This window comes from Myripristis murdjan, chromosome 15 (assembly GCF_902150065.1).
Source record: "Myripristis murdjan chromosome 15, fMyrMur1.1, whole genome shotgun sequence".
Taxonomy (NCBI): Eukaryota; Metazoa; Chordata; class Actinopteri; order Holocentriformes; family Holocentridae; genus Myripristis; species Myripristis murdjan.
In genome coordinates, this window is record NC_043994.1 from 24,345,857 (window position 1) to 24,371,878 (window position 26,022).

General features: G+C 42.8%; 1 protein-coding gene across 1 annotated transcript in view; it reads left to right on the plus strand.

Annotated features, from left to right (window-relative positions):
* disc1 (DISC1 scaffold protein) overlaps positions 1-26,022 on the plus strand; it is a 49,583-nt gene that overhangs the window by 14,354 nt on the left and 9,207 nt on the right. The window contains exons 7-11 of the mRNA XM_030071126.1: positions 761-815; positions 3,903-4,005; positions 4,181-4,369; positions 12,607-12,667; positions 21,748-21,991. Of these exons, the coding sequence (XP_029926986.1) occupies positions 761-815; positions 3,903-4,005; positions 4,181-4,369; positions 12,607-12,667; positions 21,748-21,991 (652 nt within the window). The remainder of the gene's footprint in view (positions 1-760; positions 816-3,902; positions 4,006-4,180; positions 4,370-12,606; positions 12,668-21,747; positions 21,992-26,022) is intronic.

Genomic DNA, 26,022 nt, shown 5'->3' on the forward strand with positions numbered 1-26,022 from the left:
AAGTGACTTGGCACATCAGTTCCGACTAAGAAACTAATCATCTCCAAGCTTAATTTAGCCCAGCTGGATTTATTGGATTTTAATCCATTTGATTACAAGATAAGAATTAAGAAAATAATTCCAAATGCTGTTTGACAACGTAATTTGGAACAACAGTTTTCGCTGTTCCCTGTTTGACAAATCGTGTGGTATAATCTAATTTGTAGCAAAGACATTTTTCCATGCATAAATTAAATGTACCCGTTAGAATTAGCATCTGAGCTAAAACAGTTAATGGAGAACGAACAGCAGAGAATTATATTTGAACCTGTAGCTGAACAACAGTCTAAAAGTGGAGTCTGGAGCTCATGTCAGACGAGGGAAGTAGAGACAGAATGCGTTTGCCCTCATAAATTTTCAGCTGTTTTTTCCACATGGCTGTTTGAACATTTCGACATATAGGGAAAGATGCTTTTTGCATCTTTCATAACCTACCATAGCTCAGCTGTTTTACCTGTGGGACTGTGGGACTGTGTTTTAATACACCGTCCCATATTCTGGTAGTAAATTGTGGTTTTATGCGCTTAGTTTACTATAGAGGCAGCAATGTAGAGCTGCTAATTAATAACTGGTCATCACTGTTTTGCTCTCATTCACTGGACATCTTGTACCTACTGAATAAAACCTACCAAAATGCTGAAAAATAATGCCATGTTTAAGAGCCTACAAATTAATTTCACAAGTACCCAAATGAAGGCAGTCTCTTTTGATTTTCTTCCAGGCTCCAGGAGCAGGAGCAGGCGTTGAATCTGTCCATCAAGGAGGCGACAGCCAAAGTAAGTCACTGTTACTCTGACCTGGCCTCTTCCATGGCAACTCAGCCCTTCCTTTATAGCATGCCAACAATGGCTGTTTATGAATATGCAATTATGGGTAGCAAGACAAAATAGAAAGTATGTACTGGGTGCCAGCTTCAAGGTGTTAATTATGCATACTAATTGCCTGTGTCTGTGTATAAAGTATGAGTGTATCTGTGTGACTTAGCTGTGAGGCGGCCTGTGTTGTATGGCCACAGGCAGTAGCAGGAGGAGGATGCCACTTTGAATCCACCCGAAAACACTTGAACTGCTTGTGGCAATGCACCGTGCGTCTCCGGGTTCATTGGTTGTTTCAGAATAGCATTGTTCTCATCACGGCAGATGCCTCGCCAAATGTTGTCTTTGACTCACCATTTTTTCCCAGACGTTCAGCAGCCATACAGTGAGAAATACATCCTGAGAGAGGCACAGATGTATTTAATATGTCACACCAGTTTCTCCACCAACGGTAACCTCAGTGGACCAGAATCCAGTGTAGCCACAAACTCTTGGTTTTGGATGAGCTTGAGCCTCAACAGGCAGTGTTCAAGTTAATTAACTGGCACACGTACATGGCAAAGAAAGGGGGAAAAAAATACTTCAGTAAAGAAATATGAAGGCTAGTTTAGATAATTTTATGTTAATATGGCTAGTCTGAGCTTAGAGTCTCTGTTAGGATAACTAGGTCATCTCGGTCAGGGGTTGTCGAGCTCTTTCAAGTATCGGACCCCTGTGTTGACTTTTCTTAAGTCATGCACCAGCAATTCACATGATTTTGCCCTGGGGACACTGATAGATTTCACATTGCAATGATACACACATGTTACATTTAGATGCCAATATGTCATACTTAAAAAGTGACAAATAGTAGGTTAAAAGTATTTACTTTCATTACCCCACCCTGACAACCACTGGTTTGGTAACAACATGGTTAAACTGCATTTTTTTCAACTAGTAGCAGTGACTTTGGCTTTGTAATATATTAGCAGCTTCCTCTCTTACCTCTCGCCTTCTTCTTTGGGCCTCAGTCTAAAATTACCTGCTGTTGTGCTTCTTCGGTTCCACTCATCAGGTTTTAACTCAACAAATGAGATTTCTCTGACTCCAGCGCAGCAGCTGCCTCTGACAAACGTTTGCCGAGCTAAAACTCCAATTTGCAAAACAAGCAAACGGTTTGGGGGAGAGCGAGGCCAGCTGAGAAGCAAAGTTAAGAATACGAGCCACAAGCAAGTGCGGCGCACAGTCTGGACACGTAAGGCAGGTTTCTCTGAGGCAGTTTCGCATGAGGAAGTAATGAGCAACAGAATAAGTGAGGTAATGGATTTCTACTCTCCAACCATTAAGTAATGCAATGGTAAAGTCAATTGTTTGAGTTCGATGCCCGGTGCTGCAGCTATATTAAAGAGCCTGGAGCTGTGGGAGAATCTGAAAATTGCTCCTTTATAGCTGCTCTGGCCTGCGGTGTTCTCACCATATATGTGTGTGGATGTGCACCATGTGTCTCTATGTAATGGATGTTAACACAGCATGGCATATGTAGGCATAATTAGTGTGATGATCAAGTGGGTCTAGAGCTTTACTGGTGTGCGGCAGGATTTTTTTTTTGACTTGAGCATGTTTGTCTGTGCATCGTTTTTTGTAACAGTATGGCTTACCTTGGTATTAGTATGCATTTGAGCGATGATATTCCTGTGTGTACCATGTGCATGCCTTTGTATGTCGCAGAAGAAGGGCAGTCCTCCCTCACAGTGATCTTTGTACATGAGAAAGAGCCAGGAGCAGCATAAATCTGAAAGAAGTGATGATGATGGAGGGAAGGAGGGAGGGAAGGAGGGAGGGAGGCACAGCAGGGTGGCAGACGACCCTGTTAGGAGATTCTTTCTGTCGCCATGTCCTCCAGAAAACCATGATCAAATCTGTCTGACTGCGGCTCAGAGAAATCTGTGCTCTCCGGGAAGAGACGGCATTTCTGTACAATCACAAGATTCTCCATTGTGGAGTTTAAATGAAGAGTTTCATCCCAAAATGAGATGGCCATCGTGTGAAAAATGGGACACCTACTGTGGCAAAATCACTGCTGGCATGAAAGTAAAATTCACTGTTGGTTGGTTGCTGAATTCTGAAGCTACCCTCGGCAGTAACATTTCAAAGGAAGACGTTTTCTAAAATATTGCACAATAAACGTTAGTTAATATTTTTTCAAAGCAAATATATAATGTTGTGAAAGGACATAGTCGATTGCAGGATATTCTACAATTGGAAAAACACGTCTTTTTTCCCAGTTTGTGTCATGCGTGGAATAAAATTATGCAACGGTGTATTAAAAAAGAAAAAAAATCAAATCGTATTCTTTTTTGCTGTGAAGGGAACTCCCTTGGGATGTGTTGCAGCTGAAATCCTCACCTATTTGACATTCTTTTCAAAGACGAGCACAAAACTATGTCAGATTCACAAGGAGCGGGAGGCTTCAGAAAATTCAGCTCCACATCTCTTTGAAGGGGGAGAATAGTTCCTCAAAACAAGAAGTGCATCATGGGAATTGTATCTGGCTGTAATTCAAAGTGAATATACTGGAAAGAACACAGGTTTAAAGGGCACGGGCAGGGCAGTTGGGGGCTAGACAAGCTGTATCAGAAGCCATCAGCCCCACAGTGAATACCGGGGAGCTGAGATGCTGCATCCCCATCAGGCCAATGACATTCAGGCCCTTTTTCCTCTCTGACATTCTAATGGCATCTTTTATGGAGATTTCACATTTCGCCGTCTGGCCACGTGAAAGGAGATGCTCGTCTTTCTTCCTAAAGGTTACGGACAAGGTAACACATCAGCGCTGATGCTCTGCTGTGTATTCAGAGCGGAGGGAGCACGGAAGGACGGAAATGAATCTGCAAGGTCTTGTAAGAATGAGTGTCGAGAAAGAAAATGAAAGTGGAATTGAAAATGAGATACTCATCCTGTGGGATCCATGTGTCTGAAAGGTTCTGTTAGTTCCAGGGAGCTTACCACCCTCCCTCCTCTCTCTCTCTCCTCCTGCTCCTCTCCTCTTCTCCTCCTCCCTCTCCCCAGGTGGTCATGAGTCAGAGGCTGGGCGGTAGCCTGAGGAGGAAAGTCAGCGAGACCGAAACTCAGCTCTTGGCACTGCATGAAGCCAAACTGGCAGCCATCTCAGGTGACTATCTACCCCACCCCACCTCACCTCACTGCTCCCTGCATTTCACATCTCGTATTTACTCCATTTACGTGACTCGCTTCCCATTAGCCTCAGTTAATTAAGCCATTAATGATTGAGGCTCTCATTAATGGGCAGAGTAAGTGTAATGTCCTCCCGTGGTGCGCTGGTGCAGGTAATGACTTCGGCAGCGCCAAGGAGCTGAAGGCTGAGATGAAGGCGGTGTACCAGGAGAGGGACCGGCTGGAGGGTCTGGCCAAGAGGCTGCACAGCCTGAGCTCGGGCAACAGCCAGGAGCTGGCCAGGATGAAGGAGCAGCAGCAGCAGCTCAGGCTGGAGCTGGAGCGGAGAGAGGCCCAGCACGGTGAGTCACTGTCAGGATCAGTCAGGACGTCTGATACCACTTTTACACCAGGCAAGCCGGTTTTGCATGTTTTGTTCTTTTACCTGGGACTATAAAAAAGCAGATGACAACATTTGCATGAGCAAATCCCGTACTGCATAGTACACATCCAAATGAACTTGTGTCACAGTCTTCCAACCAACCTGAAGCACACCATTTTCTTGAAGGAATACTCCAGTTTGGGCAAAATCCCCTGTTATCGACTTACCCAGACTGAGACATGATCAAGTCATTAGCCTAGCTCTGTCAAAGGGAAAAAAATAATCCTTACAGCATCATCGTATGTATTTGAATTACATGTCTTGGAATTAAAAAAAAAAAAAAAAGAAAAGGAGTATTGAATGTCTTGTCTCAGTCTGGGTAAATTGGATAAGGGTGTTTTGCCCATAATGCTGGAGTATTCCCTTAAATGTTCTACCCCAGTGGTCTCACATTACAATTACACAATGAAAATAAGTCAGAAGGAGTGTGATGTATTGATAATTTATCATATCACACAGGTTGAAGTTACACTGATGTTAGGTTTACCTGCCCAGAATAAAAACTACGTCTTGTATCATCATGTCTACACAGGTTACATATTAATGGCTGATCAGAGTCAGAGCTGATAATTACCCAGGACTGTTGCAGGGTTTCAATGCGGGTTTAAAATGCTGGTTAACCTATTTCCACTGAGCTCAAGCCCTGGATGGTAGCATGATATTAGGTCATTGTAAGAGGGGTTTAAGATACCATTAACTTTTTAAATCCCCAAAACGAAACTGGGTCAGTGCAGCATCGAGGGAATAGGATATAAATGAAAGTAAAATACAGTAAAACAAAAGCCGTACAGATTTCGATGTTGCTACGATGGTGACAAAGAGCTGTTCGTGCTGTAAGAAAAACCGTAACGCAATTAACAGAATTACAGACATCTTCATAGTAACAGTTCAGTGGAAGTAATCTCACACAGACAGCCGATTTTGCAAGATCACTTTTGTTGGACTTGGAAACCTTTTGGAAATACTTCAGCCACCAAATGGCCCGACCAATCAGCATCCTTTGAGGAGCCACAGGCGTGGTTTAGGCGATGACAGCAGCTTCTAGGAGCAGTGCATAAAACAGAAGCAAAAACCTAATCACCTGTTCTGTGTGTGTGTGTGTGTGTGTGTGTGTGTGTGTGTGAGTCTTATTTTGCACAGTTTAATACAGAAACAAGATTGGAGGATGGCTGTGCAAGGCTACACTGAAAGAGCGATAATGCAGGATGTGTACATTTCCATTGGTGGTTATTCAGATTCACTGATTGCTGCTGGTTTACCAAATATACGTAATTAAAGATAATTATTGATCATTGTGCTCCTCATAATTCAGTATTATATTCATTCTCCAAACCCAGTTCTCAAAGAAAATTGTAACACACATTGCAGTACGGTGATAATGTGATATAATTCATTCATTCATCATAATTCATCATTGGAGTTTATTTATTATTGTGTGACTGTTCTCGAAGTTATGGCATATGGTAAATGAGAGCATCTTGAAAATAACACCGTTATTTTGCAGAAATTTCATTTTTTCGTGTTTGTGCCTATGATACTGATATATCTATGAGAGCCAATTTGAGCCAATAGTGCCCATACTATTATATCAGTGGGGGAGAGGGGTATTGATGGAGGTCTGGGAATATAGCAATACTCTCACAAAAATTTGTTGTGCAGTGTTCTGTTGTCTGACACTGCTGTGGCTTCACTATTCTCAACACCTCACAACTTGTTCACAGGCGCGTCTACTGAGACGAGAAAACGTTTGTTGTATTTTTGAAAGGTAACCGTCTTTGTTTGACTACACCTTTGAAATATCAACTCAAATGCGAATCATGCGAGCTCTTTGAAAAAGAAATCCTCCATTGATGGTGCTCCATGCTGAGGGGAGATCAATGGACGATGACTTTTCTCCCAAATGAAGGAGAAAAGACCCGCTGTCAACAGGGACTCGGCATCAGATGAGTTACCAGCAGGATTGACAGTTGTTAGCAGGAGCAGGGGGCGGGGGGGAAATGAGCTTTAGATTGTGTGAAGTAGTCAATTACCTCCGAGCTAGCACAAAGACCACTCGCTTGCGAGACGATGTATGCGCTCACACACTCTCCCACAAGAGTGAATCTCAATAATGCTTAAAAAAGTGTCCCTTTTTGAGGGGGCTCGGGATTGGTGTGGCCTCCTGTCATTGGCAGAGAGATAAATGGATTCTGACAATACCAGCTGCAGTGCTACTTTTCACAATCCATCAGTCACAGGGAGCTTTTCTAAAAACAGTCACTTCTCTCTGTGAGGCACCAGGACAGGAAGGGCTGTGAGGGGAGAGGGCCAATGAACTGACGAGGCCAAGATAGCTTGTGAGGTATTGGAAGGTCCGGTCTGAATAAGACTGCTGTTGCAACCCCAGGGCACACAGGCATTGATCTGATGTCCTCTATTATCTAGATCATTAAGGCCGGTGGCTGCATCATTAGTGTCAACCCATTGTCTTGTGTTGAATGCTCATTCTGCGGCCACTAGGAGGCACCCTTTCATTATTAGTGTTACATTGAGTTGTGTTGGGTGATAAAAGCAATATATGGTGTTACACTGACTAGGGGAATAATGTTTTATATGTTTTTAACCATTTTTAACCAATTCTATTTCTTAGTGTCTTTTGGGAAACATGGGTATCAGTGTGTGTGAAGTTCTGGTAATTAATTTTACCCACTACTATATTTCAATTCCTTAAAACCCGCTCTCCTTCCTGATTGTAGTTGGTCAAATACAGTGTTGAATACCCTGACTTGTTAAACAAGCAAGGGATAATATTAATCTCTTCCCTGATAAGGACCAGAGACAAGCTCAAGTCCACCTCAGTATGCTAAATTCATTTCGCACCTCAGACAGAATAATGCACTGTAGCTCCCAGGGAAACCGGTGACATGCACCACGCTCCGGCCAAACAAAGGAACTGAATCAGGTGTGTGACACGTCACTGTGTGGGAAGACATAGCCAGTTAATGATTGGTTGTACGCCTTGTTCAAGTGCTCAAGTGGGCGAACACAATGTGGCAGGCGCAATTTCACAATGTCTGGCTGACACCGAGCAAGGGTCTCATTAAACTGTCATCCCATTTGGTAATAAGGGGCTGGCACACTCTTGCTGGAAACTGATAGCCCACAAACAGCACAGTGCCCTCTCTTCAGCTGGGTGTAAGGGGGGGGTCTTGTCTACTTCAAAGTCCAGATGGTTGCTTCTATGGTTTTTGAGGCATTTCTTGCATATGGTTGTGACGTTAGTGTCATTTGACAAGCAAACCCATTGTATTTTCCTGAAAAGAACCTATTGTCCTGGCACCGACTCCAGCCTTCAGTCTTAATTTCAGCTGATGCCCCAACAAGGTCCGTCCAATCAGTCAAATTCCACAGATCCTTGATTGTTGAACATGTCAGCGTACTGCCTCGTGTGGGGGTTGTTTGCCTGGGAGCCATTACATCCTAAATTGCCATTGGCACGAGTGCTGATGAATACCAAACCCATTATAGCGGGAGGTTTGATTCCCTGCTGAGAGTATAATTTTGTCTCCAAGAGAGATCTCAAGTGAGGCTAAATTCGCAAATAAATAATTGAACAGCTGAAGTAGACGAGCAAATGACCCCCAGGAGTGAGGACATTCAAATATGGAGGCAGCACCAGAATATGTCACTCTTGGTGCATCCGTGTTGATTTATCTCTGTATTCTGTTAACACTTATTTAATGCTTACTTTAGTATGCAGGCGGAGTCTCTGCCAGTTAGGCGAGGCAGGTAGTACATTGTCTGCTCTACATGACTCCAGCTGAACATTTTTTTTAACCCCTTGAACTCATGTAAATTTCTATTTAAGTAGTGTCTGTGTAGATTTTTCCCCCATATTGTACACCAGTGGCACATATATTTTCCGTATCTGCTGGTTGCAGCGATTCTTTGAAGCTACATCAGTGTTATGTTGAGTACAACATTCAAACCCAAGTTTCCATTGTTTTATGGCTGCACCATTACATCAAATAGAAAAAAAATCTAGATATTTTTGCATTATTTTATACACGTTTCCCTGATATTCAGCAGGACATATATGGCGTCTTTGGAAACCTTGGGATCTCTACTAGAATTTAAAGTAAAGTTTTGAGTTTGTCCTTGCAGCATGTATTTTGTTATGATGAGGTTTAATCAGTTACCGTGATATTTTTGGTTCAAGCATGTTGCATTTTTTAAACACAATGTTGACCTGTGCTGCATTTTCATCATCCTCTCTCCCTTCCATACCCCAGTGTCACCTCTATGCTGTGGTGCATGATGGGAAAGGTGTTTATTTTTCGGTCTCTGGCAGGTTTTGGGAGCGTGTCCAGGCCACGCTGCACGGCTGCATGCCCGTCCGGCAGCTCTTTGGTGCCAGCAGAAGTGCACATCAAAATACTGTCAGTCCATGTAATTAAACAAATGCAATTTCCTCTTAATGGAGCCCAGATAGTAAAGCAGAGGACATAATATGTTTTATTCATGACTCTGCCTCTTTCAGGGCACTTCTATGGAGAACATGATGGAATGTATGACAGCTCCAAAGGGGTGTCTAAATGATTGAGAGCGGTGTAGTGCCTAAGTGGACCTGGGTGAATGTTTCCTGGTTTTTGGCTCTGAAGTTTTGACAGTTTTTCATTTTTCGTGTGATTCAGCAGAGGGTATTATTGCACTGTGAAGTTGTGAGAAGTATCATAGTGTCCATATCTATATGGATTATTGCAAAAACAAAGCAAAGTTGATAGAGTCACCACCACCATATGCTCTAGAGAAGATTTAAATAAAAAAAAAATCTTTGAATCCATTTTCAGCAGCTCATGTGTTGGACATATTGTAGAGCCCAGAGCTGGAAAATGCATCAGCCTGGTGCTGGTTGTGTCTTCCAGAAAATATAATAAGTTGAGAGTTAAATGGAGCAGGGAATGTGAGCAGGTGAAATGGCGGCAGAGTCTTTGAGCGGGAGAGCTTTTTAGGACTGCGCATTTTGGGAGTGAGTTCCTCTTCGTTGTGTCTCTGTGTGTCTGCTCAGATTCAATCATCAGAAAAAAAATGTTATTTTGCAGCCCACGGCAAAGTAACTTCACAGGCTCCTGCTAAACAAACTCTGGTGAGTTTGATTTCCAATATAACGACACTGAGTGTGTCTACCATTTTAGCCTGAACATTTCAAAGCCCAAGTCTGAAATATATATCCGTCCAAGCACAGATTTTGTATGCACAGCCAATTTTTTGTCAAATAACTCCTTTTCGCTGTGCATTAGTGCCTAGCCCCACAATATGTTATGCTGTGCTAGCTGCAATCTGTGTACTTCCATGCTTTGTGATCCCAGAGCCTTAAAGCATCATGGGTTATTGAGTGTCTGTCTGAGATATCAGTCTGTCTCTCTCCCTCCATTAGCCATGCTGCTGGGCTGCTGTTAAGTTCAGATATATTCATACAATATGAGTGTCTGCAAATGCTGACTGTGTGTTTGTGTTACCTGCAGCGCTGTAGCACTGGAACAGCCTGGGCCGGGCTTAAAGACATTAATCACAGTCAGTGCCTTCAACTCAATTACAAAGACACACAATTTCTCTTCTGCCTTATTATGCCGACCCCTTCATAACATGCGCTTCAGTGGTGCTGCGTTTGCATGGAGCCGCCTCTAATTTGTTTGACAACACGGAGGTCTCGCAGATGTTGGGCGCTTTCATTGTTACAAGGCAATGAAGAAATTACTGCATTATTCACTTTCAATTAGAGAGCTATACAAATGCCCATAATACAGCACAGCAAATCCGAACACCTTGCTATTGTTAACTTCTACAGGCTCATTAAAGCACGCAACTTCATCACTGGGAATTATGCATTCCTGCACTGTACGTCTGCTCCATTTGCTCTGTCTAAACTACTGATGATAATCGTTATATTCATAATTTACAGTCAACTTTGAATCTGTTTAACTGGAGTAATTATTTCTTAATTAGTGTAATGAATGAGTATTTTGACCTATGAAAAGAATGACCCTTTTGTGTTAAAGGCAAGCAAGACATTATCGTCCTTTTCTCAATAGCGCCTCAGTGCTGCATTTCTATTATGAATGGAAAGCCTCTTCGATTTTGGCCAGAGTCCTTGGCAACAATCAGTGATGTTTAGTGCATGCTGAGATCACTGGTGTGAGGGGAAACTCAGCTCATGAATTTGCTAATGCTGGATCTGTGAATGCCGTTGTGAGATTTCTTAAACACTAAATATACTGCCGCATGCATCACGGGCTAAATGAGTGGCCCTCTTCTTCATAGGCTTTTGAGTGCAGATTTTATTCACATGGCCTGCCAATGACAGCAGCCTCCTGCAGGCTTACAGGAAGTGGTAATATCACCCAGTGCTCTGGTTCCACTCAGCACAGGAGGTGGCTTGCTGTGTCTTCCTGCTTGATGTCTTGTCCCAGTGCCATGCCTCAGACATCACACTGTAAAGAAAAGATTATTTTCATCTGTCACACCAGGAGAGGCACAGAAGTTTTTTCGCCATTTTTGCCAACGGTTGGCTTGTGTGAATGAATGACGCTCTCACACGTCTAGGCTTACAGCATCAGCACAGAAAGAAATGAAATCAGAATCAGCGGCGAGGCATTGTTTCGAACGTCGAAGGCTTTCACGTCTCTATCTTACATCTTCATCGGCCTTTTATATTGACTGTTTCTATTCCTCGCAGTGCATTTCTAAATCCGGCTCTTGTTCTTGCTCAAGCCTTAGCCCACTTTGTCATCTCGCATCTGTACATGCTCTGTGCCATTGACAGTCAGGCTTAATGCCCCCCATGTATTATTCAGTGGCTATCTCCTTGCACGCTGCCTAACGGAGCCGGCATGAATGGGAGCTGACAAGGGAGACTCTGTCAGGTGGGATAGGATCTCACATGGCAATTAGAGGGGCGGTAAGTGAGCTGTCTGGTCCTCACACACCAGATATGTTCACCAGATATGTGATATCTATTCCACAGGCCTCCCCCTTCCCTCTGATGAACATATTTGGCGACTTTGAATCAAAATGACTCTCTCTCTCTCTTACTCTCTCACACACACACACGCCACCCCCATAAATAGATTGACTGTCTTCTTCTCATTTATCCTGCAAAGTATGGACAAGAATGTGTGTGTGTGTGTGTGTGTGTGTGTGTGTGTGTGTGTGTGTGTGTGTGTGTGTGTGTGGGTGTGTGTGGGTGTCGCACAATCACTTCCACTCGCTCAACTTTTACTCGTTCACTGTCGTCCCGCTGTGCCAACCCCCAGCTTGTCTCATCCCGGAGCCGATGCTGTCTAATAACCACCATCAGAGAGAATGATACAAATTAGATTTCAAAACCTCAGTGTGATTCTCATTTCAATCAGGACACCCAATTAGCTTACTATCTCTCAGTGTGAGCCCCATTGAATGAGAGGGAGCTTTTGCGTCACCGCACGAGAGTGTGAGAGCGCATGGCTGTCGAATTGGTGGGGATGTTGAAATGGGCGGATTCCTACGGCCAGCGTTTGGTGAACGTGTGTGCGTGTGCTTTGTGTGTGCGTGTGCGATACGGTGCGATTTGATACAAGTGCATTCCATTGTGTGCAGTTTCTGCTGCTGCGGGGGGCCTCTTCTCATGTTTCATACATGAGCTCATTAACAGCGCCCAGATTGCCCTCCTCTCCATCCTGACTGCTGCGGCTCACCCAGCCTCCTCAGGCACAGCACACCGCTGGCAGAAGGGGGCAGGATGCAACATGAGCTATGCATCCAACTTTTTGCCCCATAGAAAATCTGGCACGATTTGAGGACCTGTGCCAGGATTAAATCTCCTTTTATCCCTGGGCCTGCTCTAATTTTATCCCCTCTCATCCCCCTCTAGAGAGAGCAGTGATCTTGCAGCATCGTGTGTTTGTCTTCAGAGAGAGACAGCTGGGCCTCTCCGCTGTGGTAGTTTCTCAGCACAGCGCCAGCACAGACTGTGATGACTACCTTTCCTAATAGCCCCCACATACAGTATAGATAATGACCCTGGGTTTTAATGGCATTGGAGCTGTGATTTGTTGCTAGGATACCCCATCGCGGCTAATAAAAGTGGTAAATGAAGTGTAAGTAACTGCCGCTTCTCTTTGTGTTTCTCTCTCCATACAGAAAGCAGACTGAAAGAGAACACTACCAAGTACATTGAGCTACTGGAGGACAGATTGCATAGGTAAGAGTGTTCTCTGTATTTTTATTATTTTTATTCTCTTCTCTGCTCCCCCCCACCTCTGCCTCTACATTAATAGTTCCAACAAACAACATGAAAAATAGGTGCTTTTTTAAGGTAATTGTTAAGTAGCGAAAAAAGAGGAATAAACAGAGCACCAATCTCCAAGGAATTCCTTTTGTCTCCTCTAACCAGGGCACCTTCTCCCCATTCGCCTCACCTCACCACCACCTCATATACCAACACCCTTTTTCCTAGGCTGTTAGCTCCCAGGGCCCCCATTCCCTCTCACATTTCACCCTGTCTCACACATACGCAATTTGCCTTATTCCCCGCGTCCCCCCCCCCTCCGCTCGGCTCTCTCACAATCCCTTTCACTCACTCACTTCTCCCTCTCACTTTGTTTTTATACATCTGTTGGCTTGGGTTCCCTCTTTTCCATCCCCTCCATAAACCATTTTAGACAAAGCAATATCTTTTTTCTCTGCCTTATCCCCTCCTATCTGTGTCTCAGCTCTCTAAACCACTGGGGATAGATCTGTTTTAGTGCGGATGGTCCCCCCGACAGACATTTACAGAGCAGGATGGTGATGTGCTGCACTGATGAATTTTCAAGCAGAGGGTCTGGGCCTGACTCGACTGTCAACACCACGTGCCTGTTTACCCTTCCTCATGGAGATCAGAGCTACTTAGCTCGTGGCCTCACCAAACAGACAGCACCAAGCGGCTGTGGTGCAGTTGGGTTGTTGCTCAGTGTCTCAGAAACATTGTATTTTATGAATGATGGATGAATGGAGCAGATAAATGAACGAATAATGCCATCTCTTTATGCACCACATGGACAGTGCATCCTTCTCTCAGGCTCTCTCTCTCTCTCTCTCTCGTTCGGTTTCTGTGCTGTGTTGCTCATGCAGTTCATTACAAAAGGAAAAGGCCCATTCATTGAGCAGGGCAGAGAGGAGTTTTTGAGTGTGTGTAGGAGGGAGGCTGCAAAGAGGAACGAAGCGAGGACAAGGGTCGTGCACCTGCTCTTACCTTGGGTCCTGAAAAATTTGTATTCTACTCATCATTGTCCATCATCTCTTCAGCCCCCGTGTTGCCTGTTGTGCAAGAGGGAGTGGGCTTGCTGTGCATCATCCTTGCAGGAGCAGGGTCACCTGTCTGGATGGGAGCCAGTTCTCAGTCACATGGGGGCTGTGTGTTGTTGAGAGATACACCGGCTGGGGTCTGGGTGGTCAAGGAGTAACATGGCTTCAGTCTCGATGCCCAGCAGGGAAGCACGCCTCAAGACCTCTTCTGTCATTTTGGCAGATGGCTGCGTGTGTTTTTTTTTTTTTTTTTTTTATTCTAAGTCTTTTCAGAAAAAACTCGTCTTGCAACATCCCTGTCGTACCGCTAATCACAGTAAAGAAGCCCCCTCTCTTGGGCATTATTGCTATAATAACACATTGTAAACTCATTTTCCTGCGTTTCCTCTTGTCCTATATTAATTGATTGGCTCTCCAGGCTGGATCAGCTTCCATAACCACAGGCAGTCCAGATCACATCAGAAATAAATAGAGAGCTGGCTTTAGATGAGTGCCAGTACTGATCTTACACCCATTCCAGTCTGGCATATTTTAGGGCTGACTGAATGGGCATGAGGCCATTACTTGATTGCCTTCACATATACACACATACACACACAAACACATGCAAGAGTACACACACAGACACATGTGCACAAATCATACGCTGTGAATTTTATCAGTCACAAATAACATCCTTTAGCTGTAATGTACAGTACCATTGATGGAGTGTTGTGGTGAAGGGAGGGGCGGAGAGGAGGAGGGGGAATGGGAGGAGGGGGAGGGAGATTATAACTGGAGAGAAGTCTGGTCTCCTTGGAGACGGATGGTGTTGAAAAAAACCAATTATCTCTTCCTTGCTAAAGACTAGAACAGGATGTTAGAGCACACACAGATGCTGTAAGTGTGTCACCGGAACAAAAACATTTTGTTCAGATTAACAGCAGCACACAATTGTTTAATATATTATGCAGAGGCTTTTGGGGGAAATTTCTCTCACAGTAGATTTATTCATTTTTCAATTGTGATTTTGTTTTTTTGTTTTTTGTTTTTTATCAAACTGCACTTTCAGGGATGCAATGCAAGTAGCAGAAGTCATTAAAATGCTCTGACAGACCAGATAGGGTTTTTTTTTTTGTTCGTTTAAGGGTTCAAATGCTGGGAAAGTGCAAGCAGGGAAAGTGACCAAATCCTCTCCATGCCTCCAGTTGCTCCATCTGGCGTTTAGCTCGCAGTATGTTAAGTAATGGCTGGTGACAAGCATTATCATAAAAGTGAGAGAATAACAACTTGTAGCAGCTCTTAAGGCTGTTTTTTTTTTTGTGTGTTTTTTTTTGTTAATTTTAATGAAATGCATCTAAATCTGCCCATCTTGTTTAGAGGATTGGTCAAATGAACCTCATTCCCAGGCTTTCTCCTCCATACAGAGATAAAAGCCTGGAAGAGGATCCTTGATTAGTCTGGAGAAAGAGAAAGGGCTAACATGATCCTCCCATCATGCTCTCCCAGGTCTCTTGAGTTGATTCGAAATTGAACAGGAAAGCCTAACTTGTCAATCAGCCCAGTGATTTCTACAAGTCGCTTCAATAGTGTGATTGAATCTTGCCTCTGAGAGTGCCATATTTTGCAGGCCACTATTTTTTTTTTTTTTTTTTTTTTTTTTGCTGTCACTCCTTCCCTGGAGAAAAATATTCTACTGGGTGGGCAGAAGTGGAAACAGAAACCCCAGCAATCTCTCAATCTGGTAAAAACAGAAGTCCAAGTTAAACAAGGAAGCTTCATCAAGGCTAAGCAAAATAGACAGGAATTAAACAAAAAGAATGCACTTTCAGTGGCAGAAAATCTCTTTTCCCACAAGGCATCAAGTGCAGCTCCTTTTATTCCCCACAGGAAGTTAGCAGAGTTAGCCAGAGAACAGAGTTTTTCTTCTGATTTGTCTGATGAAAATTGAGATTTTGTGCTATGAATCTACAGGGCGTGGACACAAAGTAACACCACCTTTGTGTAATAATTGCTATGATTACTTGGCATTAGGTATGCTAATGTGTTGCATGCACGCTGGGCATGAGACAGAGAAACAAAAAAAAATTCAGTGCCATTACTCTCATTAGAGTTGGTGAAAAATGAGCCAACCTCCCAAAAAGTCGATGCACTCGCTGAACTTCATTATTTCAGCTGTTTTCTCAGATTGAAGCTGTGTGGCTCTGAAAAAGTGCATGTGTCGTCAGACTGTCCTCCCTGCGTAAATAAAGATAAAAACATTGAAACGCCTTCATGGACAGGACGAGGGACACGACGCGCGGTGCAGCATGAAACTTTGATCGCCGCTGTAGAAACCTCCCTGGTCACCAACCCAACCGTCTCACACACACTTTAGTTCATCCACCAGCCGTCCCACCTCACCCAGCAGTCATCATGCTGTATTTCACCTTATTATCAGCACATCTCCTCAGCCTGTTACCCGAGATGCTGTCACACAATTAAGGTGAAACATTCCTCTCTGTTTCCTCTCGGAAATGTGACTTCTTGTTATGTGTGTGGCTGTAATGGATCTTCTATGTTAGAGCCACTGACACTCGACTCTAAGAGGAAGTGGCATTCATATTATGGTCTCTTAAAGGATTCCCATGTATTCTTGTTGATATCACATCCTACTTTCAGAGCCTCATATCCTGATTTTAATAGAGCTGAATACAGACAGTGGCTGGGATGCTGAGCCGTGCAGATACCTTATTTCCTCAACGTTGTTTGTCGCGGTCCATCTAATATGATTTCCATGGTAACGCAAGGGGGATATTCTGTTTATTCATGTATACAGAAATATTCATGAGTGGAATCTGAAGATGCATTGGAGCATCTTAACCCAAACGTGACCTAATGCGGCGTGTGAGCTTGCACTCAAAATATTGTGTGCCCAGAAGGTGTAGAAACTCTCCATGTGTGATCGTCTGTGCAGTCTGGAGAGGTTGAACTGAACGGGCTGGTACCAGTGTGACCAGACGACTATGGCACACTTTTATTTATAGTCTTTGCTCCTTAGCTGTCTGTACGTCCGTAATGCCTTCAGGAGAAAGAGCAGTCCTGTCAGTCACCAGTCCCGCAGGGGGGCAGGGAGGCTGCAGAAGGAGTGTGCCTGCCTGTCTCTCCTTCTTATTACCAAGCCATCAGCAGAACAGCACGCCCACACCCTGCCACCGTCAGATGGCAGGCCAGCCGACTGCCACCAATTAACCCCGGGCGAGGCGTTCATACCGATGGGCACCGGGACGGCACCATCACAGGGACGCCGAGGAGCTGACGAGTTGTCTGAATTTTCTGTGAAAACAAATCCCAATGCAAGTTGTTTGTAATGAATTGTGGTTGTCATTGAAGAGAGGCTTTTGTGATAGATGAGGCTGCCTTTGACATTTTTCGAGGAATTTATTATTGTACACCTCAAAATCCCCGCAGAGAATGATTTACGTGTGTGTGTGTGTGTGTGTGTGTGTAAGTGCATGCATGTGTGCCCACCCGTATCTGTGCATGTGTCCCTCTCCACTTCAGAAGAGACGAATAACAATGGCACGGCTCACTGGGTGCCTCCCCCACCATGGCAGAATTCAAAAGCAGCGGTGTTGAGTACCGAACTGGCGAGGGCAGGGGGATGGGCAGACCAATTTTTCCATTGTTTGTGTGCCAAATGAAGGTTAGAGAATGGGTGAGAGGCAAGCACTGGCAGGGTGCAGAGGTTGGCAGTCTTTTCAAGCAGGAGAGGGGCTGGAAAACAACTGGCATTCAATTTTCGAAGGGCCTCACATTGCAAGAGAGGCAGGAAGAGAGGGACTCGCACAGCGTCATCTGGGTGGATTTGCCTTTAAATTTTGTTTTGATCGTTTTGAAAATGAATAATTGCTCAAGTGTAAACACCCTGCACTGAAGCACACTTGTTGAAAAAATATTAAATATATTATACAGGCATTTTGGTCAGTGTATAGATTGTAAAACGGTTATGTTTTTATGTCTTTCTGTCTGCGCTAAAACTCTCAGGAGCAAATTCACAAAGAATAGATTGCGGCGGCAGATAGCGCCATGAATTGCACATCGCTTGCGGCTGCTATCTGCCAGGTTTCAAGGTCCAGTTCACAAACGACATTGTGCTAATGATATTACACCGCAAACGCATCCATAAAGTTTTGCAGCTGAGTGCAATTTGCTCTTGTTTTGCCTGTTTGCAGGTGTCTATGTGGCAAAGTGTAAACGTTGCCTTTGCATCAAGAACACGTAGGCAAGACAATCCCAAGTGTTGCATGGCCTCTTTGGCTGGCCAGCTCATCGTCACCCATGATGTCATCAAGTATAGCGAGAATTGTTTGACCTGACAACCTGCATCTGCAAATAGTTTCGGTCTCAGTTAAATCAGAAAGTGATATTCTCCTTCAAAATATCTGCTTTCACCTGATGTGATGATACTTTCTCCTGCTCACTGTTGTGTCTGGGTGTGACGGCCTTTAGACATGCACTTCACTTACCACCAACTCTCTGAAGACACTAATAATTTCACTCTTAACTGCGTGTGGCTGTTAGCGCCCGTCTTTGTGAATTGGACTGTTTTTGCAATGCGAAAAAAAACATAATTTGCATAGAAGAGGGCCAGTTTTGCACCAAATGTATGCACACTTCCTAATTTAGGTACATGTGAATAGGGAATGCGCACTGTGATGCTGCTTGCTCGGCGGCACAGTTAGGGGTGTGTTTCACCCTTTGCGTGTGTTTTTTGAATTACACAGTTTCTTATTGTCTTACGTTCGCAGGTTTAGTGGCTGTAAAAGCTGTGCAATCCTTCGCCCGTCAGTGTGAGAATTAGCGTTTTTTGGCAGGGAAAATCCTCCTGGGTTGGAATAAGGTACAAATAGAAAGAGTGGCAGCCAGAGAGATGGAAAATGTTTGTTCCTTTAAAATATTTGATGTATCTCATGTGTAAGAAAAAAAAAATCTTCATCCCTTCATCTTGCCAGCTTTAGTTTATGTTTCTGCACAAAACAGATGCCTGAAAAATATTTAATTTGTCAACAAATAAAGCAGAAACAGACGTTGAATCGGTTCATTTTTATTTCAAGTATTTTTTGCTTTTTAGTGTGGCAACTTTGTATTTTTTGGGTTCGTATTAAAAGAATATTACAAGTGGAATTTCTGAAAAGATTGATGAATTTTTGCTCCTAAAATGTCACCTTGGACCACAATTATTTGGGGATGATTTGTTATCTAAAGGTCACAGGACCAAAGCAATGAATAGATATGAATATTTAAAAGGTCAAAGGTCTCAAATGCGAACCAGTCAAGGAGTTTTTCATTTCACATGAACGGGTAACCTTTCTCTCCTCTTTTCACAAAAACACCCACTCACAATTCAACACAACACACGCGCAGTCTTGCCCTTAGAGCGGCCAGCATTAAAGTTACAATAAATTTACCAGATACCATAAAGTGCGTCTGTATGAGCAATTCCAAAATTGAAACATTACATCACTGACCCTTTTGTACAGCCACCTGTCTGCCGCAATACAGCTGCAATGAAAAATGTCAAAATATGTGTCCTTGAGTTAAGAGACTGTATACCTCTATGCTGTATAACTGTGCAATAATTCAATAGTGCAAAGCCACAATGTATATACTTCTACATATTCTCTTTTTCTTATTTATTCTTATCTATACAAATTCTTATCTATATAAATTCTAATGCACATATTCATACTTAGTCTATTGCACATATTTTTATAATTCTTATTTCCTTTCTATTTCTTATTTTGTCACTCATGCTTTAGAGATTTCTCTCTCTAGAGTTTGAGCAACTGCAAGTGACTCAATCTCCCCTCGGGGATCAATAAAATATTCCCGATTCTGATTCTGATTCTGATTCTGAGAAGAGTTGAAGGTAACGCCCGCATCCCTCGCCTCGTCTCTTGTGTGGTGCAGGGAGTCAAAGTCCCCGGAGATACATTTCCAAAGAAAGAAGTCAATTCCTGCACAGACTTTTTCATCAATGCACTGGTTTATTTTAGGGAGTTAGTCGACATTTTCGCTCACAAAAAACTTTCTCGAAACATCAACCTTCTTGAGAAAGCTTCTTGTCACCGAAACGTTGACCAACTCCCTGAAATAAATAAATCAGTGCCGAGGTTAAACAGTGTGTGTGTGCGTGAACTGACTTTTGTCTTTGGAAATGCTCATAAAGATGGAGTGTGTTTTTACTGTCGGGGTGGCGTTCTCTTTCACATACTAAGTGCACACAGTGACCAGCTGTTGGGCCAGATAACTCCATCAAGGAATGACTGTGGTGCAGAGATTTTTCACTATATTCAATAAACTTAAGATGCTTTAATGCCGCTCTTCCATTTTTATAGTCAGAGCTTGGGTCAGGGGGTCAGAGCGAAGGAAGTGAAGGAGGATGAATAATTGTAGCTCAGTGAGTAGATAAACAAAACAAAAATAAAACAATCTCTCTTTGCATTTTCGCTGAACTCCAGCTCAGTGACCCCAGCAGAGATGAACACATCGGGGAGTCGCTTTTCTCTCTTTGCTGCATCTCTCAGAAGGAACGGTCGATCTAGAATGAAATTCGCTCTCCTTAAAGTTTGTCAATGAGATTACAATCTCTGACTGTTTCATTACCCCCCCCACTGCCATTCACTCCTTTTGTCTGCACTGTCTGCACATCCACATATACATCTCAGTGTTAATCTATATATCTTTTTTGTAATTTTGCATTCCCTACATGTTTTATTGTACTGGTGTTTGTGTGATGATGATCTCTGTGTGCCACGACACTTTCTGCACATGTGTGCAGCCTCATGTAGGGTTCTTAATGTGAATACAATGCACATTTGCACACAATGGACAGCCTATAGCTGTGAATTTACATATCTGCTTCCTCAGTGCCATATTTATATTTACATTTTCATTCTAGTCCCACTGGTCTGGTGTATACAAAGAATCCAAGGAAGAAGAAAACTTAAATGATGCATAGACTTGTATTCCACAAATGTGTTTATATGCACTTATATTTACATGTATATTAAATTATGTACAAAATATTAGGGACATTTCATCTGTTCATGCGGTAGAGTGAAGAAGTGGCTTTGGGTAAAAGCCAGTATCCCTTATTGACTTCCCTCGCTAAGTGTATATTAGTTACAAAGGAGGAGATGTAGATAATATATATATATATATATATATGAATATGATTAAGTTTTGAGACAGTTGATGTGTGGATTGTGTAAAAGGGGCTGTCACTTTTTTCATTCTGTGTTTATAGCAGCTATGTTTATACATACTTTGTTTTAATTGCACCTATATACAGTACAGACCAAAAGTTTGGACACACCTTCTCATTCAATGCGTTTTCTTTATTTTCATGACTATTTACATTGTAGATTCTAACTGAAGGAATCAAAACTATGAATGAACACATGTGGAGTTATGTACTTAACAAAAAAAGGTGAAATAACTGAAAACATGTTTTATATTCTAGTTTCTTCAAAATAGCCACCCTTTGCTCTGATTACTGCTTTGCACACTCTTGGCATTCTCTCGATGAGCTTCAAGAGGTAGTCACCTGAAATGGTTTTCACTTCACAGGTGTGACTTATCAGGGTTAATTAGTGGAATTTCTTGCTTTATCAATGGGGTTGAGACCATCAGTTGTGTTGTGCAGAAGTCAGGTTACTACACAGCCGACAGCCCTATTGGACAACTGTTAAAATTCACATTCTACATTATTTTTTATTGCTTTCAACTTAACTCTATATTTGAGTGCTTTGCTGATATTGTGTTTCCTCCTCCAAGCTGAAAGGTTGCATCTTGTAAATCACTGTACATATTGCATTGCACCATATCGCATCATATCCTGCTACTTATCATATCGCATTGCATCACCACATTATATTGCATATTGTGTTTTGTCATCATATTGTGTCATATCGTATCGTATCATATATAATTGTATTGTACCGTATTGTTTTTGTCTCTCCTCCTCTGTAGTTGTGGCTGTCCAGCCTTGGAGCGGGTGTGGGAGGCAGACCTAGAGGCGTGCCACCTCTTCCTGCGAGCCCTCCAGCTCCGAACCCCGAGCTGCAGCGGAGCAGACTTGGAAGACCTCCCCGCTCCGGTGGTGTTTCCCCAGACTCAGTCAAGCACCAAAGAGGAGGAGGACTGTGCCATGCTGACTGCTCTGGGGGGGCGCTGGTGTCCCGAGGCCAACCTACAGAACTCCGAGTTCACGAAGGTAACATCACTCTGAGTGTCTCGTTAAGCCTGTAAACCACACACAATGCATAATTCAGCCAATGCCTATGCATGCATGCCATAGTATGTGATAGAATGGATGTAGTTTCTGATTCTGAATATAAAATTTGCTTTTCTGAAGCATCTGCAACTCCCATGTGCTGTGACTATTTCCAGAGGTCTTACAGTAATTCATTTTTTTTTTTTTTGGCATAAATTCATCATAAGAGCCCGCATTTGCCCCTGAAAGGTTAAGTTAGGATGTCTTATGTTCAGATGCAGTTTCTTGCTTACTGTGGTGCAAAGCTTGACCTCGAAGAAACCATGCATATTCAATCAGTTGTAACTCTTGACTGAAGAGGACACATTCAGACCAAGCATTCAGCTGTTGTCAGAATACACACGTCTAACTACAGTGAGATGAGCAGTAGACTATTTGTGTGTTTGCTCGGAGGTATTTCTAAACAAGGAAAATATGTGGGTGAGGGAGGCAACCATTTGGAAACATTTTGGCTCTCACAGAGAGTCTCATTCTACAGAGTGCCGATTTAAGCATCTGTTTCTGCATGATTGCATGCATTTTGTGTGAATGCATGTGCGTGTGCTTGAATGATGCGTGTGTGTGTCTGCGTGTGTGAGTGCTCTGTGCTGGTTTCTCCCACAGTGATTTGAGGCCCACAGCCTCAGGGTCTAAAACGACTCATTCTCTCCTTTCCTCACACTTTCCCCCACCCACATAGTCAGACTTGTCTGACATCGGAAAAAAGCCAACAGACCCAACATTAATTTAAAAAAAACAAAAAACAAACAAAAAAAAAACACATACTCACACATACACTCATTCAGACATGCACACACACACACATGCACAAGTGGAGAGTGCACTTGCCAGACATGTTTTTGTAGGACTGCTTTTTTTTATTTTGGCTCACAGATAGTGATTATACATAATGTTTGCTGTTTTTCGAGCAGCAGTCGATACTCTAATTTTTCCACTGATTCAATTTATTTCACCTCCTGATCTCTAATATGGATGTACTGGACAGTGTCCATAAGCAAATGGTTGTCAATGACGCCTCTTTACAGGTGTTATTGGCAAAAATTTCCATTCTTGTTTCCAAATTGGGAACTGTGGATTTTTGATTCGCCCACTGCCGTTATCTCTGCCTTTTTTCCCTTTAACTCCCCTTACACACACTAATACGCCTTGCAGTGTTCAACCATACACTTGCTCTTGCACCAGTGTTTCCCTGCTCTGCCTGATCGCAATTTCATGAACTGCATGGATCTGTTTTCTACTGTCCTTTTCTTTTTTCTCTGCTTTTCTTTCTCCTCTCAAAGCCTGGCCTCTCCTTCTAACATTTCTCCAGGAAGGAAAAGGTGAGACAGTCCACCACTTCTCCCTCCTTTTCTCCTCCCTGTGCCCCCAAAACTCTTGTCCCCTCCCTGTGCTTTCCATTTGAACAAGTCATTTAGTTTCATATTCGACGCTGTTTTTGCTAAAAACAAGTGAGACAGTGTGCCAGTGTTATGAGATAATCCCGCTTGTTGCCAATGCTGATCAACGTGTTTCCAATTTTCTTAAATCAAGTGTCATTTTCGTCATGACAGTGGGCTGATCTGCCGTTTTCTGTCTGTTTCAACATATTTATGCTTGTTCTGAGAAAAAAATTCTTGTTTCCTGCATTGGAAATAAATGGACTTATCTCATCCCACTGGTATTTTTTTAACTTGATATTAAGAAAAACAACATTTTAAGATTCCATGTGAGACTAAATGATTTGGAGGATGGAGAATTTTTGCTGTGTGGGGCTCATTTATAAAAATGTTCTTCCCTCTCTCTAAATGTCACCATATCATTAAGACTGAAAAAGACTAATGTGTACTGTATAGTGTCTGAATAGCATTTATACCCTAGATAATGATAAACAGAAGCTTTACATTTTCATTTCTGTCTGAAAATGTGAGGAGATCACCACAATTGTCTGACTTTTGCAAGTTTTAACACGTCAAAACTTTTGCTTTGATTAAAAACCCAGTCCGTGCAAAACAAGTCTTTTCTAAATGAGGCCCCAGCACACACAAGCAAACGCTGTATCATCTAGATATCCCCAGTGTGACTTCATCTCTCTTATTATTCACTAATTTATAGCAATGTAAATGCTGCTTGCAACGCCTGACCGGCATGTAGCGATAAGGCAGAGACACTGACACCCCGGCTGAACTGGCTAATATGTTTTTCACAAGATCAAGCTCCTCGTTATCTGTCGCAGAATGAGAGATAAGCGACGGCCAGCAGCAGCAGCAGCGAGCCTGAGTGCACTTCTGAATTAAAGGACATTTGAAGGACTGTTTTGAGCATGTGGCTCTGCCTTTGCCCTCATAGGAGGAAACACCAGAGAAAACTGCTGGGCATCGTTATCTTATCTTCATCTTTTGCATTACTGAGATATTTCATAACCATTTTGTTCTGGCTCCTTACTGTTTTTTATCCCACGATGAATGACCAGGATCCCACATGTCCAAGCTGTTGTTCGAGGTTGACGTGTGGTGGGGTGTTTCCATCTCAAGGTGGCAAAGATTTAAATCTGCACCAAGCAATTTCAGAACCTATTATCAATCCTCTAAGTATCCTGTGCCTCATGGAGACTGGTGCCTTTAATTATATGAACCAATACCAAGTCACTAGGCCCGGCCATTTTGCTGTTTTTCACCTCTTTCCCCCTCTTTGTTGGAGCTCTGCCCACTTCAGCGCCTATAAAATAAAACTGGCACCCTCCCGCTCGACTCTTCAACTTTATTCAAAGCGTCTCTGAAACCGCACATTCTGGAGATGAACGTATCCGAGCGGCTCTGTCGCTACGGTCAGAAGACAAAGTCCATTTAAATCGGTTGTTTACCTTGTAGCTAAAAGTCACATTTTCAAACTGGAGGTCAGAGGCAAAGCAGTAATAATGTATTTTTGCAGATAAATTGTTTTAGATATTTGATTGATGTTTCAGTAAGTGCCACCATCTCCTCCTCTGATCAGATGGCCATTTTCATTTTCGCCGCGCCTGATGCTCATGAGTACAGCGAGTACTGAGGACCATGAAGCTAAAGGGAAAACGTGAACCGTATCACGCTGCTTTATGTTCACAGTGCGAGATTGAAAAGGACCACAAAATCGAACTCGGGCCATCTCCCAAGGTGACCTCAGGTCTGAGTTCACACATGCTCAGAAAACGCTGACTAATCGGTCAGAGTTCACGTGGGAGGCTGAAACAAACCGAGCGTGAAAATGCCGTAAATGCCCTTTAAACGAAGTAGGACAGTATTGTGTGGGCGGCGTGTTAGAGAACCAGTACAGTCTTCATCTGGAAGACAGTATGAAACAGATTATATATGTGGCAGGTAGAGGAATGCAATCAGAGAAAGTAGAGACGATCCAGGTTGTGTGACTGGTTCAAGATTACGGTGTTAAAATAATCTGACTCAGATATGTAGAGGTAAACCACAATAATCTCTGTCATTTAGTCTCATATTCAGTGTTTAACTCTTGTTTCTCTTAAAGAAAGTAAAAAAAAATCCAGTGGGATGAGATAATCCCAGTTTTTTCCAATGCTAATCAATTTTTTTTCTAGAGGTTTCTTTAATCAGGTGTCATTTTCTTGGTACTGTTGTGCTGATATGGCTTATTCTGCCTTGTTCCAATTTTTTCCCAGAAAAAAATCCTGAAACAAGTGAAACCGCTTTGGAAACATCCCACTGGCGTTTAAAAGAAAAAGCTAGATTTTAATATTGAATTTGGGACTAAATGACCTGTTGAGATGGAGATTTTCTTTTTTTTTTTTTTTTTTGCACTGATAGGTGATTACTGAGACACACAAACAGTCTCCATTCAAAACCACAGCATATCTTCACTTGTGTTAACGTGACTGCAAAGCAGTGGAGGTCATTACAAGTTACATGACTTTTAATTAAAAAATAATAATTAAAACTTTGTTGATTATTGTTTGTTTTCGCTGTTTTTCTGTGTACTTACCCTAAAGC